Below are 18,467 nucleotides of genomic sequence, written 5' to 3'. Positions count from 1 at the left end.
TCTTCACATAACTTTGAGCAAAACATATTAGAGGAAAGCAAGCTGTCTCTTAGTTCACATTCTCTATAAAACCAAACAAACCCACAGCAGCACTGACTCCTGAATGTTATTCCAGAGCCCAGTGCACACTGCAGGATTCAGAGATACCCTCAGGAGCACTGATCAATGTAATGATCCACAGTAACCTCTAAAGTAGAGGGACATAAAAACAGACAAAAAAAGAAAAGAAAAATAGATATCCGTTCTCTCTCTCCCTCTCTCTCCTGTCACACAACATCTGTTACACATGTGTTCTGGGCTCTGAGGGCCATAACTCAGGGACACACTGCTGGGATGTTGATAATGATGACAGTACAGGATATTGGGTGTGAAAACAGAGTTTAAGCAGAATAGAGGAGAGATGTTCTCTCATAGTGATGTCTGGTGTATTCTATACGTGAATGGTCATCACTGGACACAACCTCCAGCAGAAGAGACGTGACTGTTTCCCACAGTGAATGAAAGAGAGAACTCCTGAGGATCAGAGCGAAGCTGGACTGGGATAGAGGAAACTGTCAGTTTTAGTCTCTATACTGGTCACTTCCTTAGCATTGCAGGATCTTGCCTGAAGGAGCCATTTATTTGATCATTTAATATATCCCCCTCTACAGGTCAAAAGGTCTTTTATATAGGAAAAGGAGGAGGCAGACGGTGTAGCTGACTGAGAGCACACAGCTTTTGACCTTTCAGTTGCTGGCTTCTTTCTCCTGTGCCCTAGTAGTTTCTGGTTTTTCTTATATTTAATTTCATTTTATTTTACTGTTTAAACGACCTGTAACATTTCAAGTCCGTAATAAACCAGACCTTATTTTTGGAAATTCATTTGGACCTCGTTTGTTTGCAACAAACAAGTGTCAATAGATTCCCTAGTCAACACCAACTGAGGCTCACAAATGGAAAAAAAAATTAGAATAAGTGGTCACTCCATTGCCAATGAAGTATTGTGTAAGAATGGTACAGCACAGTTAGAGCTGGTAGTCTCTCCCTAGTCTACACCCAACACCCCATATTAGATCTTATTTGGTTATTTGGTTGTTTATTGGGGTCGTTTCATTATACTTTACCACACTCCTATTAAGCAGAGGCAGAAATGTTTCAGATAATTACACTGTTTACATAATTATATTTTTTTACTTCATTTTTGTAGGTTTACTGATGCCTCTGTTTACTCTGAGATGTTGATGCAGTTTGTATGTCTGCTACATATGTTGCATATTTTATTTATGAAAAGAAATTATATTTCCCAATATCAAAAGATTCATATTCATCATGTTTTCAGAAAGTTCCTAAAACTGGCACCAGTGCATCTCTACTGACAACTCAGACTTTCCTCATTGTATGTCACACAGGATGTGTGAATTCTTCGCACACAATGTTTTATATAAGCTTAAGCTTAGAATATCTGTGAGCTCGCACACACAAGCAAACAAAGACACACCTGGTTCTGGTTTGGAATGTGTATCTGTCCAACCTGACTTACAGTAGTCTCTTTCTTTCTTTCTCTTTCTTTCTTTCTTTCTATCTAAGTAACTCTGGGACACACTTTCGGGATGTTGATTTTAGGGACAGTATAGACAGGATCTTGAGTGTGACACATGGTTGAATCCCACAAAAAAACAAGAAATGAAAAAAAAAAAATCCAGAGCCAAAAAAAACTCCTTGACATGCAGAGGCAGCAATATTTAAGATGATTACACTGTTTACATATTTATATTTTTATTTAATTTTGTGTAGGGCTGCTGAAGTCTCTGTCCTTTATCTAAACTCCACCCACCGACACAGCCTCACTGTAGGAAGACAATAAAGCTATTTTTACTTCATTATGAGACATCTTGATGAACTTCATTTTTTAAGATGTAGGAGAGCCAATCAGAATGATTATTTAAACTCACCTCCTGACACGTTTCATCTGAAAAACGAATAAAATCAAGTCTGTCGATATGTACCTCTTTAGAACTTTCTCCGCTGGATGTCCAAGAGAAAAAGGGGAATGACTTATCAAACTTACCAAACAAACAGATTCCTGTGATTGCTGTTAAGCGCTCAAAGTCAGTGCTGCCATTACAGAGGGTCAAGTGTTACTGTGAGAAAATGGCTTCTAATCTATTAGAGGATTTAAACTGTCCTGTGTGTTTTGACATCTACAAGGATCCTGTCGTTCTGTTGTGTGGTCACAGTCTGTGTAAAGTCTGTCTGCAGCAGTTCTGGGAAGGAAAGAGAGTCAAGAAATGTCCAATTTGCATGATACAATCGTCAACATCTGAGCCTCCTCGTAACCTCGTGTTAAAGAACCTGTGTGAGACTTTCTTAGAAGAGAGAAGTCAGAGAGGGTCTGAGGAGTTCTGCAGTCTGCACAGTGAGAAACTCAAACTCTTCTGTCTGGAGGATAAACAGCCTGTGTGTTTGGTGTGTCGGGATTCAGAAAAACACACAAACCACAGATTCCGTCCAGTAGATGAAGCTTCACATGGTTGTAAGGTGAGAAATACTTTGTGTCATTCAGATTTCTTAAATGAAGTTTTAAATATTTTTACATCAAAGAACATCAGTGCATCTGGAAACTTGATTTCAAATAAACAAATAAAACCAGAAATACAGCTGTTTATATTTGTTATAGAGGAAAGTTCTGGATGCCAGACATAAACACATGTAACTAAATGAACTACATGGACACTAAAGTGTAGTTTTATTCCAGGAGGAACTGAAGTCTACACTGAAGTCCTTACAGGAGAAACTGGAGCTCTTTAAAAAAGTCAAAGTGACCTGTGATAAAACAGCACAATACATTAAGGTGAGAAAAATAAACATGACTTATAAGTAGAAGAGAGTGGGACACAAGACTTGCTAAATACTAATTTGTATAAGCAAAGACTCTGTTGCTTGCTGAGAAGAATCATTTTGCCCATATCAGAAATGAATTCCTCACACTGGTGGAGTCAGACATGACAGATATGACAGACTGTGTTTAATCTCCTGATGAATCTACATGGTGTTTATCATTGTTTGTTCTGTGTAGGTCAGTTATAATACAGTGTTATAAATCTCTTATTGTAGAGTTATGACTTATGTCTGACTCACAGCAACTGCAGTTCTTCATCACTTTAATAAACTATATTATCTGTTAGTCATTAGAAGGGTGATATCAGGGAAAACTTAGGACTCAGTTGCAGACTCGCCAGTGAATGAATTAAGAATTTTATCGTGCCACGCAACAGTCTTTCAGTACACTTGACAGAAAGCGGAATCCAAAAAACAAGCAGAGGTCATATCAAGAGCAGTCAGAGGCAGACGAACAATCCAAAACAACAGACAAAGGCAAATTCCAGGGACAGGCAGAGGGTTCAAAAAACAGGTGCAGGGCAAGACAGGAAGGCAGAGGAAGCAAAATCCAACAGGCAAAAACAGTCAAAAAAACAGGCAAAGGTCAAACACGGAAGGCAAGCAGAATAACAGAAGGTTAATACGACACACTTGGGGGGGAAAGCAATATGAACTGACAAAGGCAGGGTTTCAACAGACAGACTAATACAACTCCAACAAGCAACAGGTGAGCACAATGACACAATATGTGAGGGGCGGGGCCAGAACACATGGAAAACCAAATTAAACAGAAGCACATGACAAAAAAACAAAAACAAACAGCTAACACCAGAAATGACCAGCAGGGGCACAGCAGAGAAAACAGTTCATGCAGGAACCCTGACAGGTGATCAAACATTATACATATCTGTTTTTCTTACCATACAAATATAAGCAGTGTCATAATCTTAGCCCTGTCTGTGAAAATTAATACCTTACTATACTGTATCTGCAGTCATGGGCTGTGGGCTCTCTCTCTCCCTCTCTCTGTGAGTGTGTTTCTGTCTGTGTGTGTGTGTGTGTCTATGTATCGGAATTTTTAATGGTAATTATTAAAAGAATAATGTTTGAACACTGAAGTATCAATTACATTACTGCAGAATCAATCTGCCAAAAAAAGGATCAAAATAAAGTCTACGCCATGACTGGCCCATGTTACATTTTGTCTTGTTCTCCTACACTGACAACATGTCTGTCATGGTCTGGAGAAGAGGCTGGATGCAATGGATATTCAAAGAAATGTATTGAAAATTTTTTGAAATCAAGTTTGGCACAGGACACAAGGAGCAGAACAATCAAACAGGAACAATGGACTAGATACAAAATACTCAAACAAACTGAAAGGCATTGGTACAAAGATCAGTGACTAATTTCACAAATTCAGGGACGTAGAGCTTGGTGTTTACAAAGACCTCAAAAAGGGAACAATGAAACAACAGCGGTATTTATACAAACTAAGTAACACATTAAACTAACTGACTAAACTAAAAGGAGGAAGAGACAAAGTCATTAGAATCCCATGGCTTTATGTCAGACAACCAGCTCCTTCATGAAAACACCAAGTCTGATTAAAATGTTTTCTTAACAGACTCAGGCCCAAAACACAGAGACACAGATTAGGACAGAGTTCAAGAAACTTCATCAATTTCTACTAGATGAAGAGACAGTCAGGATAACTGCACTGAGAGAGGAAGAGGAGCAGAAGAGTCAGATGATAAAGGAGAAGATTGAAAAAGTGACCAGAGAGATTTCCTCTCTCTCAGACACAATCAGAGTCATAAAAGACAAGATGGGTGAAAATGACATTCTTTTTTTGAGGGTAAGTCTCTCTCTCTCTCTCTCTCTCTCTCTCTCTCTCTCTATATATATATATATATATATATATATATATATATATATATATGTGTGTGTGTGTGTGTGTGTGTCTATCTGGCAGTCTGTGCTTCTCTGTAATAAATCATACACCTACTTTAGATACCTGGTTAATAACTCATCTCTTTTCACAGAACTTTGAGGAAACAGAGAAAAGGTAAGTAACCTGTCTCTTAACTCTCTTCTTTTTCTGTGATACAAAACCCACAGCTATACTGACTCCTGAATGTTATTCCAGAGCCCAGTGCACATTGCAGGATCCACAGATGCTTTCAGGAGCACTGATCAATGTGGCAAAGCACCTGGGCAACCTGAAGTTCAGAGTGTGGGAGAAGATGCAGGACATTGTTCAGTACAGTGAGTTTACTTAAGAGAGAATTAAAAGGAAAAGAAAATCAATAGATTCAGTAAGTCAGTAATGTACACACAAACACAACAAATACAGCATATACAACCAAAAATAACACACATATATCTAATAAAACTCACAAACAATTATCTCAGTGCAATATTCTCTAACATATTTGGCTAAATAAGTTCAGTAATGACATCACTGTAATTCGCATGTATTTACATAACTGAATTCATCTTTATACAAACCACTGCTTTATAAAGGATGTTTTGGTTTTAGAATTGTTTTCATTGTCTCCCTTTTCCATTTGCTTCACAACTGTGAATCCCAGTATCAGTGAAGAAAAATTAAGTGAGGAATAATGTACATGAGCTGGTCATTATTACGAAATAAACCCCAAAAGGGTGGTGTGGGATCCACAACGCCAAGCTAAGGAAATCAATGATTTGCCACAAAATATTGGTTTAAAAATGTTTTATTGATTTAAAAAGGATTTTACTGCTCTCATTAAAAGAAACAATGCCACAGAATACCATATTTCACCAATCAGAATCCAATATTCAACAAAGCCATTTAATAATAACAATAAAAGCATGTAAACATATTGAATATTCAATCTCTCCCTCTGTCTCTCTTCTCTCTCTTCAGCTCCTGTGATTCTGGACCCCAACACTGCAAAACCATATCTTATCTTCTCTGAGGATCTGACCAGTGTGAGATTCAGTGATGACTATCAGCAGCTTCCTGATAATCTAGAGAGATTTGATGGATTTGTATGTGTTCTGGGCTCTGAGAGTTTTAACTCAGGGACACACTGCTGGGATGTTGATGTTGGGGACAATATAGACTGGTGCCTGGGTGTGACCACAGAGTCAAACCAGAGGAAGGGATATACCTTTTTTAACACTGGTGTCTGGAGTATGTGGTTATATGATGGTAAATACTGGTCAAAGGCCTCAGGAGGGTCAGATAGTCAACTGACAGTGAATAGTAAACTCCAGAGGATCAGAGTGGAACTGGACTGGGACACAGGAAAACTCTCATTCTCTGACCCTCTAAATAACACACACCTACACACCTTCACACACACTTTTGCGGAGAAAATGTTTCCATTCTTCTCTTGTAAATGTAAACTCTCGCCTCTGAGGATCTTACCAGTGAAGTTTTGTGTCACAGTGGAACTCCTAAGATCTAATGTATTATGATAATTGAGAAAAAGCTTCACATTAATATGAAATTTAAATTTTTGATGATTAGATTTGTGAGTGTGATTTGTAAAAACACAGTTAGTGTTTTACGTTCTGAGCACAATGCATCAGACAGTTGCAGTTGACAGTGGCACAAAGAAAATGCCCGAGACCATTTCCTCATTTGTATCAAGTTGGCAGATGTTCAGGGAACAAAACTTATGACATCTGCCAGAAATGTAAGCCAAATGTGACGTAAGCCTTTGAATGATAAAGCTACTTCCAACGCATTAGCTTACGTTGAAGGGAACTTCTGAGTTGGTCAGCTGACTAAGCGATTCATGATGCGGTCGTTAGGAGGGGGCTGGGATCACACCTAGGCTATTGTCCTAGGCTGTCAGTCAAATATCTCTCCACTTGAAATGGAAACAAAAAATGCCAAGGCGGAATAAAGGCACAACATCCCCTGCTTGAACAGGCTGTGTAAAAAGGGTTACAGCATCTCGACACATAGGATACTGTAGAGCTGGAAAAGTACTTTCTTATGTATTTGTTTAGTCAGTACACTTTTCATATCTTCATACAGTCAATATCGTGTATCTGTCTGATATAATGTATGATTCATTTTTTTTTAAGTATTTACTGTGAATAAACTACACACTCCATACAGCTGTCAATTTGCCAAAAAGAAGCTTTTTTGTTCTTTTTGTGCTGTAATTCATGAAAAACAAAATGGGGGGAAAATACAGCCCTTCATATGCTACGCTATATATTGTAAAAGTCTACACATCCGACACAGCTTTTCTGACAAATCCATTGCGACATATATATTTTGTAAAAACAACATGTATGCATATTTACTCATTTCCAAGCTGTGCCTACATGTGCCTAAGTAAGGTTCCCCCGGGACAACGTGGATATTGGCAACGCCACCTCAGGAATTTTGCACGAAGAGAGTTTTATACCTAATCCCTTAAGAAATGGAAAATGTTGCACAGGTCTTTTGTTGTAAAAGAGGCCAGAGATGTGGTTTTCAAGAGTAATAATAATTAATTTGCTGTAACAGAAGAAAAGGCTGCAAGAGAGGGGGTTAATGTACAAGAAGTAGCACCTTAAATGCGTAATAAGGGCATGAAAGAGGGGTTTTAACAGGGTATTTCAATACCTTCAAACCGCCACAATATGACTGTTAGGTGAAGTGAAGGAATGAGGCAGAGGCAGGCCGACTGCAGAGGGAACTAATGGGGGCTTACCTAATTCAAGAGAGGAATACTTACCACCGCCACACGTGAATAGTGAACATGCACGCACTCACATACATTCGCAACCACAAACACATACACACACTGCAAAAAGAGGTGCACAAAGGGGTTAGGTGCAAGAAAAGCACACCAATGAAGTATTCAGTGGCAAGGATTAATAATGGGAAACCAGGCTTTGAGACCTCCTGCCGCAGCATGATCGCCAAACACATCACAGATCACTTTGCTACTAAAGATGAAGAAACTAATACTGGAAAGTGCATCTGCAGTTGGTTTACCAAGTACGCAGGTTTAAAACAAAGCTCAGCAATAAACAGAAAAGCAGGCAAAACAATAAACAGTAAAGCAGACAAAACAATAAACCAAAGCAGACAAAACAATAAACAGTAAAGCAGGCAAAACAATAAACCAAAGCAGGATGATACTAGCCAAACAAACTCAGACAAGCAAACTCTGATCAGTCTGCCCATCTGGTCAGGTAAAACAATAAACGGTAGACAAAACGTTATAAAACAAAAGTGAAGTAAAGGCAAAACAGCAGTAGCCATAACCCTAGGTAGTCGCACGGTAGCAGGTGCTACTCCTAAACCGGTGCAAGCTGAACTAGTCTTACCTGGTCTTGTTCAGATACTTTTCTCAGTCGAGTCTGATTAAGACTTCTTCCGGAATTTAAGCCTTTGGAAACATGGTAGCCACAAATAAATAAACAATCAAAACATTGTGCTGAATGATGGAATGTTCTAATGAAACAATCACCGACTATCAAAGCGGAAATGAATGACACATTGACTGAATGCAGGTTGATCAACTTCCATAATATTGTTTACCATTACAGTTGGGTATTTCCACCATTAGTGTGTGTGTGTGTGTGTCTGTATGAGTGCATGTGTGCATGTCTCTGTAAGTGCATGCGTGCATGCGTGCGTGCATGTGTGTGTGTGTGTGTATGTTGTCCCACCAGGGTGGGTTTTTTTTCACTTAGAGAACTGACTAAACCAGTAAGAGGGCGAGTGTTACAGCTGTTATTCCATACATTTATGTAATAGTTATCTGATACAATATTACAAGGTGTGGGTGTGTGTGTGTAGTGCCATTTTGCTGTTAGTTAGTTAGTTAGTTGCTGCTGTTATTGTGCTGTCTATCACATTTGTAAAGCTCTAAGTGCTGATTCTAGAATCATTTATAAAGCCCTGAATGCTGATTCTAGAATCATTCATAAAGCCGAGAATGTTGATTCTCGAATCCTTTCTAAAACCCTGAGTGCTGGTACTGGAATCTTATATAAAGCCCTGAGTGTTGATTCTAGAATCACACCTAAAGCCCTGGGTCCTGAAAATGTGGATCTCAGACTTCTCTCTGATAAGAGAGTCTTTCATAGGTTCTTTAACACAAGGTTAAGGAGGGGATTGTCTTGTAAAGATCCTCTCTTGCAAACCGGACACCTTGTGGATGTTTTGTCATTCTAGAACTTTTGCAGACAGACTTTACAGACACTGTGACTACGTGAAAGAAGAATAGGGTCACTGAAGATGTCACACCACACAGAACAGGAGGAATACTCACCTGACAGAGATCATTAAGAGGCCATTTTCTCACACAGTAATACTTGATCTCCTGTAATGGATTCATCAGTGATGACTGTACTTTCACTATCATTGTCAAACAGCAATCACAGGAATCTCTCTGCTTTGTGCTTCATTCTGATGTGAAGAAAATATGTCTGGAATTTAGCTCAAGTTAAACGCTTTCATTTCTTTTGTCTTTTCTATTCTGTTCTCTTTGAAATTAAACTGGTATAAACTAACTCTTGAAGATGTTGAAAGAATGAGTTTTACTTTTCCTTCTCTCTGGTAAAATGTGTGAGGTGCTGAATTTTTGTAAAGGGCAATTCTGACTGGCTCTCCCTCATTTTAAGAATGAAGTGGATCAAAATCACTGGGGGAAAATCACTGAACTGTTTTTCCCTATTTCTGTTAGAACCTGTCAGAGGTTCGAGTCTGATTATTAGAGGATTCTGATTGCATGACACTGTGTCAGTAGTATTAGGTCCATATTGATTAAGGCTCATTAAAGATGATATTAATGAGATGTCTGAGTTGATATGGTGGGTGTTGTTACAAATGAAGTTCATTAAGATGATCCATGAAGAGCTAAAAACAGATATGTGTTACCTTCAATCACTTAGGGTTTTTTGCAGAGTGAAGTCAGGATATAGTTTTCAGTGTGAAAGATGTGTAGTCAGTACACGTCCTGAAACTTTGACATTGTCTAATGCAAAGCTCACATAAACAGAGACACTGTCAGTGGATGAATCTGTGGAACTGTTTGTTCAGCTCCATCACAAACACACTGTTTAGACCAGAATATTCGCAGTCACTGCGTATTAAAGTTAGTCATGTTAAACCAACAGGAGAGTGATATAGTGCAGTGACATGGAGACCAGATCTGCTCTGTGCATCAGTGATGATGTAATAAATGATTAATAAATTCTACTTATTCATGTCTTTTCATTGTGTTTATGGTCCGTTTTACTGTCAGTTTTTACATCTAAAGGAAACAATGTGCAGTATTGAAATGATTGCATTGAGGTTGAAAAGTTTCGGGTTCTTTATATCTCCATTTTACCACAGTCCATTCATGGTCAGTAGTGAAAGTCCAAGAGGACTCTGAGAACTGAGAGTGTTGTATTGTTATATGTTTCCCTCAGTCAACTCCATTCTGTCCTATTAATTACTGCTGATGATGCAGTAAAATGTATATCAGCTCTGATGAGTTTGTCAGGGCTCTACAATCTCCAATTATCTGTGTGACTTTGTGTGAATAGACGACTTAAATTAGTCCACTCTGAGAACGACAGGCCACAGATGAGCGATCACATGATTAAGAACATACGATCAGATTGGTCTCTCTGTGGTTTTTGTGTGAATTGTTTTCCTGTGACAAAGGTCCAACAGGAAAGGAGAGGTGTCTTATTTACTCACCGAGTCTTCTTTCTTTACTTTCTTTTTTTTTTGTGTGTGTGCCTGTGAACTTTTTCCTGTAGCAAAGGTCCAACAGGAAACAGATAAGCAGAGTAACCTAAGACGCTTAGGGCTTATTACCACTCCCTCCTCATCTAGCATGGAGTGTGCTTGTGATTTGTGCGTTTCTCATTCCGTTTGAGCAGAGGATTAATATATGGAAAGCTTTAATCACTGAGACACATCAAACCACCAGTAATGACCTTTATTGATGTCTTTGGGTTGACATTGCATTGAGGTTGGACTCCATTTTAACACAGTGATAGCACTGTATTTAGACCTCAGAAAGTCAGATCAGTATCAAATCATCATAAGACAATGCTTTATACAGTCAATATCACTCAATATCTGAATATGAGAACATTCCTTACTGAAATGACTCTGTTGTAGAGAGTATGCATTATTAGTTATACATAAATATGCAGTAGCACAAAGACAAACACTCCACCTCTGTTGCCTCTAAAAGTTTTCACTAAACTTTTCATCTCTTTCATTGTATGTCACGTAAAAGAATGATCAAATTCCTAAGTTTTGACTCTGGCCTGTTTTCTGAATTTTGTTCCGTTTTTGTCCACAGTAGCCTGATAATGTCGTATTGAACTCTGCTTGGCCCAGCCTTGAATATGGATAACGTTTTGGAAATAAAGTTTACTAAGAGCATGGTTTATTACCATACCATTACCATTTCTTGTTGACATAGTAGTGGCTTGACTGTGACTCCATCTATGACTTCATTCACACCGTTTGGAGGAAAGGCTTCTGTGTCGCCATGTGTGTGTTTTGTGTGTGCTTGTGTGTGTAAGACAGAGACAGAGTGGGAAAGAGAGAATGAGAGTGTGATGTCAGTTGTCTTAGTGCTATAGGAATGCTAGGTATTGTGATGTCAGTGTTCTTAGTTCTATTTGTAACCCACATTAATTAATTCCATACTCTGTAAGCCAGTTATAGATAGCTCCTGCAGAGGGCGCACTTCCGAAAAGAATACCGACAGCACAGTATACATGAAGGAGTTGAACTGATTAACGGACATTTAAAAAAAAAAAAAAAGCCTATTAGTATGTCATACAGGAGTCAGTAAATTGAATCAGTCAGTTTTTATTACACAATTCACGATAACTGTGTCAGCGCAACGTGTAAGGTAACTTTTCCCACGTCTGCATTTGTTGAGCGAAACTCAGGTGAGTTGTTTCTTTTCTGTGCTATGCTAGCTAATTCGCTAGTCATGTTAGCATGGTATTTGTATAGTTAAGTCAGTGATAGACCTGGGACTAAATTCGTTGCGTACAAAGGAGTACGAGTTTCTTTGAGGGGGGGGGGGGGGGGGCGGGAGTAGTGTTGTATGATTGTCGATTGTATGAACTTGTGTAAGGCTGGTAATCTTTATGCGTGTGTGTGCTAGTGTGTCGAGTGATCGGATGTATGCTAACAGACCCTTTTGAATGTGTAGATCTATACCCTGCTCTCTTATTGTTACACTGTATTTGAATTTTTATTTTGTTACGGAAAGAAAATGCAGATTTTCTAAGTGTACGTCGCAATTGTGAATTTATGTATTACATAAATTAACAGTTAAGTTTTCTTGCATTTTGTTCTTTCTAAGTGCATCCCTTGTTCAGTTAAAGAAATAGCGAGAGAGAGAGTTTTTTGTAACTATGTTGAAAGGTTGTAGAATTTACCATAATGAACATATCCTGTGTCATGCAGATTGTTTTTTTTAGGAGACGTTTACCACAGCCAGACGGTATATTAGATGGCGAGCCAGACCCAGCGGTGAGCGCATGCCGAGATAGTGTGAGGAGTTCCTGTCGTCAGACGACTTCCATCAGCTAAGAGACTCAGACAGTGCACTGCTACTCTATCTTTTTCTTCTTTCTTTTTTTTTTTTTTTTTTTTTTTTCACATACAATCCCATTTACATTTCCACATACACTTGGACTTGTGCCTACAGCAAAGAAGCCTACCTGGGTAGCAACTGTGGGACTGAAAGGAGTTATTCTTTTGTATTTATTTATTTTTTTGTTTTATTTTGTTCCCCGAAGCCTCATTATCAGTTTTGTAACCCGTTAAGTGAATATATTTCTGTCCCTTTAATACATACTTACCTGTTTTCTACCAAACCATTTTCTTGTTGTGCTTTTCTGCCCGCTTACTATCCTCCTTTCCGAACCTAGAGACGTAGTGTTAACTTTGCTGTGCCCGTTAGTTATCAGTTAGAGAAGAGACCACCACGTTACATGAGCAAGTTGTGGCAAGCCAGCCAGGAGGATAAGGGCAGCTAAATTACTTTTGTATCTTTTACTAAGTGTAAAGCAATATTTAATCATTTTTTTATTACAGTTTATTTTCTTTTAACATTGAGAAACATGAGTGTTAAGGATATTGAGAAGCATTACAATGTTAGAGCACATAGGTCATTCTGTTTTAGGCATTACTCACTCAGACTCAGATAATGACATAATTGCTACTTTTAAGTATGGGGCCATTGTTAAAGTAGTGAGAGTAAGACCCACTGCAGAGCAGACAGGGCAGTCCGCAGTGATTGTGGAGTTTGACACTAACAAACCAGTTGCTCTTTTAAAATCTGATTTCCCCAGACTGCTAGGGATGCAACAGTTAAGTGGCGTGTAGACAATGTAAAAGTGCTGCTACAGCTCGCTGATCCGTCCCAATTTTCATACAGAGGTCCCCCCCCGATTCTGATGACAGCAGTGACATCACCGATTCTGAAGATGCCCAGTCTGATCATAGCAGCAGTCCCATCCTGCAACAATCATTAAGACAGAAGGAGTTCAGTAAGCCTGCACCACAACAGTTTCCCTCTCAGTCAGACACCAAGTCCAGCTCCTCAATGAGGCAACAAGCTTGTACTGACAGGTCTAATATACTTACCAGTAACGACCTAAACCCACCTGAGATACAGTGCATCGTGGTTGAGCATGTCATCAAAAATGATGGTTTCACAACACGTTCAAAATGGCTGGGCTCCTTCTCTGGTAAATTGCCCAAGCCTCCAGGTGACGCTGATTTCGATACATGGTGCACTCATGTTGATCTTTTGTTTCAAGATTGTATTCCCTTAGATGTGCAGCAGAGAAAAATCTTGGAGAGTCTGTTGCTACCTGCCTCAGATGTGGTGAAGCAGCTTGGGTCTGCAGCTCATCCCAGAGACTATGTAAAGCTACTTGAATCAGCTTATGGGTTGGTTGAAGATGGTGATGAAATCTTTGCCAGGTTCTTAAACACGCACCAAAACCCAGGTGAGAAAGCCTCTGACTATTTACAGAGACTGCAGACGCTCCTTAGCACCGCTGTCAGGAGGAACGGAATAAAGCAGAAGTCTTCCAATCGCCAGCTACTGAAGCAGGTTCAACGTGGCTGCTGGGATCACTCCCTCATACTTACACTGCAGCTTGACTTGAGGACAAGGACACCTCCTGATTTTGCAGAGCTGTTGTTGCAACTAAGGGCTGAGGAAGACAGGAGAGCAACAAAACTTGAGCGAATGCATCGCCATGCAGGTACAATTGCAATCCTAACACAGGGACACCAAAAGATGTAGGTGTGATAGGATTAATAAATCAGTCTCATATAATTTATTAACCATTAATTTGGGTGTTCAATATTTTATTAATTAAACAACTAAGATTAATGGGATAAGCTAGCTTTAACACTGTGCTATTGCAGTACTAATGTATTACAATTACACTACTAAATCCATAACACTCATGAACAACCCGGCTGATGATGGTAATTGGGAGTACTTTGATGGCAGAGGTTGACATTCAGTGAATACTGCAGCAGAAACAGACAGCACAACAGTTTATTTCAAACATACTATTTATTAACATAATCAATGCTACTTGGCAAACTAATACTGATATGGTACAATCAATAATCAGCAGCAAATAGAATGATCAAAGCTTAAATGGTAACAAAATGGTGATGAGTCTATGTACAAGTATTCAGTGTAGGACTGAATGAGTGTCAGACCAGAGATACGTGTGTGTGTGTGTGTGTGTGTGTGTGTGTGTGTGTGAGAGAGAGAGAGCGTGCGTGTATGTGGGCGTGTTCCCAGCTGCGCACTGAAGAGAGAGGGAGGAGTTCTTTGGAGAGAGGCAGTGCGCAGGCGCACAGAAAAGAGGAGGAGGAGCGAGGGAGAGAGGCTGTGCGCAGGCGCACAGGCAAGAGGTATGCGTGGTATGAGGATGTAGTGCGCAAGCGTGTGTGCTAGGCACCAACTAGAGTGGGGATGGGCAACGAGAAGCGCATGTGTGCGAGAGAACAAAGAATCTCTAACTTGAGAGCTAGTCTCAAGTAAGTAGGCCCTAAACTGAACAACTCTACCCAACCCTTAAGTCACGCTGCAATCCCAATGTCGGAGGTGTGCAATCAGAAAAAGGGAGTTAGAGAGAGAAAGAACGCCTGCCAGATCTATCCTTCATTAGTTGTAACCAAAAGAAAATACGGTTAAAAACCATATTGTACATGAAATACTGTGTGTACATTTAAATCATAAAAGAATTCAAATAGCAACACTTCTTTCACGTTAACTGCATATAAGACTAAAGTGTGCCCAGATGTCAGCCTTACTTTGAATAGCTCATTGCGTGGCGACTGAAGGTGCGTCTTTGGTGGCCTGATGAGCAGTACAATTCGCAGGTCCAGGGAGAAGTTCCTTTCCTTGTCACCTGAAGATCTTCAGGGCTCGGTGGCTTGTACGATGATCTTGAAGGGTTCTTGATTTAGTTAATCGATGTTTAAAGAAATAAAAAGGGATCCGGTCGTCTTTTCGTCCGTCGAATACTGTGTGCGTTACAGTGTAATTAGCCGGTTGAAGTTAAAGTTGCAACTGTGCAAGAGAAAGTACATCAAAACTTTGGCCGTACAAATATCTCGCTTCGTTGTTTCCTTGTCCTTTTCTTTGGCAGAGAAACAGTGTCTCTTTCTCCAGGTAGGATCACTTGCCCCAGAGGTCAAATACCAGGGAGTAACGGAGTCTCTGTATGCAGGCAGGAACACCCGCTAGAAACACCCGCTGCTAGCGAGCTGCTGCTAGGGAGTTGTAGAATTGAAGAGTTTGGATTTTTCCGCGGTTTTACAGCGAAAATTACGTCATCGCTGTGTCTGGTATCTGGCTCTATTGCTGTATCCAATACCGTTACAGTGAAATCTGAGAAGATGGGTACAGATTACCCCATTTTTAAAAAAGGGGACCGGAGAGTGTGCTCCAGTTATCGGGGTAACACACTACTCAGCCTCCCTGGGAAAGCCTACTCCAGGATACTGGACAGGAGACTGCGGCCGATTGTCAAACCTTGGATCCAGGAGGAACAATGTGGATTCCGTCCTGGCCGTGGAACAGCGGACCAGCTGTTCACCCTTGCACGGATACTGGAGGGGTCATGGGAATTTGCCAATCCAGTCTACATGTGTTTTGTGGACCTGGAGAAGGCTTACGATCGTGTCCCCCGGGGTGTCCTGTGGGGGGTACTGCAGGAGTATGGGGTGCCAGGTTCGCTGCTGCGAGCCATTCGGTCCCTGTATAACCGTAGTGAGAGCTGTGTCCGTATTCTCGGCACAAAGTCAAACTCATTCCCAGTGAGTGTTGGACTCCGCCAGGGCTGTACCTTTTCTCCGATCTTGTTCTTAATTTTCATGGACAGGATCTCAAGGCGCAGTCGGGGTGAGGAGGGTGTCCAGTATGGTGGCCTTAGGATTGCGTCTCTGCTTTTTGCAGATGATGTGGTTCTTTTGGTCTCCTCAAACTGTGACCTCCAGCACGCATTGGGGCGGTTTGCAGCCGAGTGTGAAGCGGTCGGGATGAGGATCAGCACCTCCAAGTCCGAGGCCAAGGTCCTATGCCGGAAAAAGGTGGCTTGCCCCCTCCGAGTTGGGACTGAGTTCCTGCCTCAGGTGGAGGAGTTCAAGTATCTCGGGGTCTTGTTCACGAGTGAGGGTAAAATGGAGTGGGAGATCGACAGGCGGATCGGGGAGCGGCGGCGGCAGTCATGCGGTCGTTGTACCGGACCGTCGTGGTGAAGAAGGAGCTGAGTCAGAAGGCAAGGCTCTCAATTTACCAGTCGATCTTTGTTCCAACCCTCACCTATGGTCACGAGCTCTGGGTAGTGACCGAAAGAATGAGATCACGGATACAAGCGGCGGAAATGAGCTTCCTCCGCAGGGTGGCTGGGCGCACCCTTAGGGATAGGGTGAGGAGCTCAGACACCCGGGAGGAGCTGGGAGTAGAGCCACTGCTCCTCCGCATTGAAAGGAGCCAGTTGAGGTGGTTTGGGCACCTAGTCAGGATGCCTCCTGGGCGCCTCCCTGTGGAGGTGTTCTGGGCGCGACCAACTGGGAGGAGATCCCGGGGAAGACCCAGGACACGTTGGGAGAAATATATATCTCAGCTAGCCTGGGAACGCCTTGGGATCCCCCAGGAGGAGCTGGTGCATGTAGCCGGGGAAAGGGATGTCTGGGCTACCCTCCTCAGCCTCCTGCCACCGCGACCTTGGAGTAGATCGCCAAGCCTCTTAATGATCTTACCGTTGGCTACCTTCCTCCTAGGAGAAAGTTAAAAATTTCCCAATCCTTTACCAACGCTGATCTCAAGAAGCCCTTTGGTGGAAAGTGGACACCCGAGTCTGGTACGCAGTTAATTTTTCTTGCATTTTGTTCTTTCTAAGTGCATCCCTTGTTCAGTTAAAGAAATAGCGAGAGAGAGAGTTTTTTGTAACTATGTTGAAAGGTTGTAGAATTTACCATAATGAACGTATTCTGTGCCATGCAGATTGTTTTTTTAGGAGACTTTTACCACAACTAGACAGTATATTAGATGGCGAGCCAGACCCAGCGGAATTAACAATATGCATAGCACAGAATACGTTCATTATGGTCAATTCTACAACCTTTCAGCATAGTTACAAAAAACTCTCTCTCTCGCTATTTCTTTAACTGAACAAGGGATGCACTTAGAAAGAACAAAATGCAAGAAAACTTAACTGTTAATTTATGAAATACATAAATTCACACTTGCGACGTACACTTAGAAAATGTTTTTCCCGTAACAAAATAAAAATTCAAATACAGTGTAACAATAAATTAAAATTGAAATTAGACAAGGCAGCAAGACTCCTGTGTCCTGCAGCATCAAGTTTTGAGGATGTGAGTATATATGTCAGTGGGGTTATTTTCAGTCATGACAGTGAACTCAGCTCCATAGAGGTAGTCACAGAATTTATTAACTACAGCCCACTTTAAGGCTAGAAACTCTAGTTTGTGAGTAGGGTATCTCTTTTCACAGTTGGACAATCCTCTGCTGGCATAAGCAACAACCCTCACCTGACCATCCTGCTCTTGATACAGGGCTGCACTGAGACCATGGAGGCTAGCGTCTGTATGCAAAATGTAGGGCAACCGAGGATTGGCGAACCCTAACACCAGTTGTCAATTTTTCAATGAGTGTCTGGTACGCAGCGTCGCATAATTAGTATTTTGGTGTCAGTGTTCTTAGTTCTTTAGGAATGCTAGGTATTGTGATGTCAGTGTTCCAAACGGTATGGCTATACAAGGTCTTGTGGTGTCAGTGTTCTTAGTTCTATAGGAATGGTAGGTATTGTGATGTCAGTGTTCTCAGTTCTTTTGGAATGGCAGGTATTATAATGTCACTGTTCTTCATTCCATATGAATGCCAGCTATTGTGATGTCAGTGTTCCAAACGGTATGGCTATACAAGGTCTTGTGATGTCAGTGTTCTTAGTTCTATAGGAATGCTACGTATTGTGATGTCAGTGTTCTTAGTTCTTTTGGAATGGTAGGTATTGTGATGTCATTGTTCTTAGTTCAATATGAATTCTAGCTATTGTGATATCAGTGTTCT

General features: G+C 40.8%; 1 protein-coding gene across 1 annotated transcript in view; it reads left to right on the top strand.

Annotated features, from left to right (window-relative positions):
- The window catches only part of LOC115821599 (tripartite motif-containing protein 35), a 30,623-nt gene extending 12,598 nt beyond the window's left edge, over positions 1-18,025 (top strand). Inside the window, exons 5-8 of the mRNA XM_030785409.1 lie at positions 5,009-5,127; positions 5,771-6,318; positions 13,272-14,109; positions 17,892-18,025. Coding sequence (XP_030641269.1) covers positions 5,009-5,127; positions 5,771-6,318; positions 13,272-14,109; positions 17,892-18,025 — 1,639 coding nt within the window. The remainder of the gene's footprint in view (positions 1-5,008; positions 5,128-5,770; positions 6,319-13,271; positions 14,110-17,891) is intronic.
- Positions 18,026-18,467: the final 442 nt, after the last annotated feature.

Source organism: Chanos chanos, chromosome 9 (assembly GCF_902362185.1).
Source record: "Chanos chanos chromosome 9, fChaCha1.1, whole genome shotgun sequence".
NCBI lineage: Eukaryota > Metazoa > Chordata > Actinopteri > Gonorynchiformes > Chanidae > Chanos > Chanos chanos.
The sequence above is the reverse complement of the archived record's forward strand: the minus strand, read 5'-3'. Positions and strand labels throughout refer to the sequence as shown.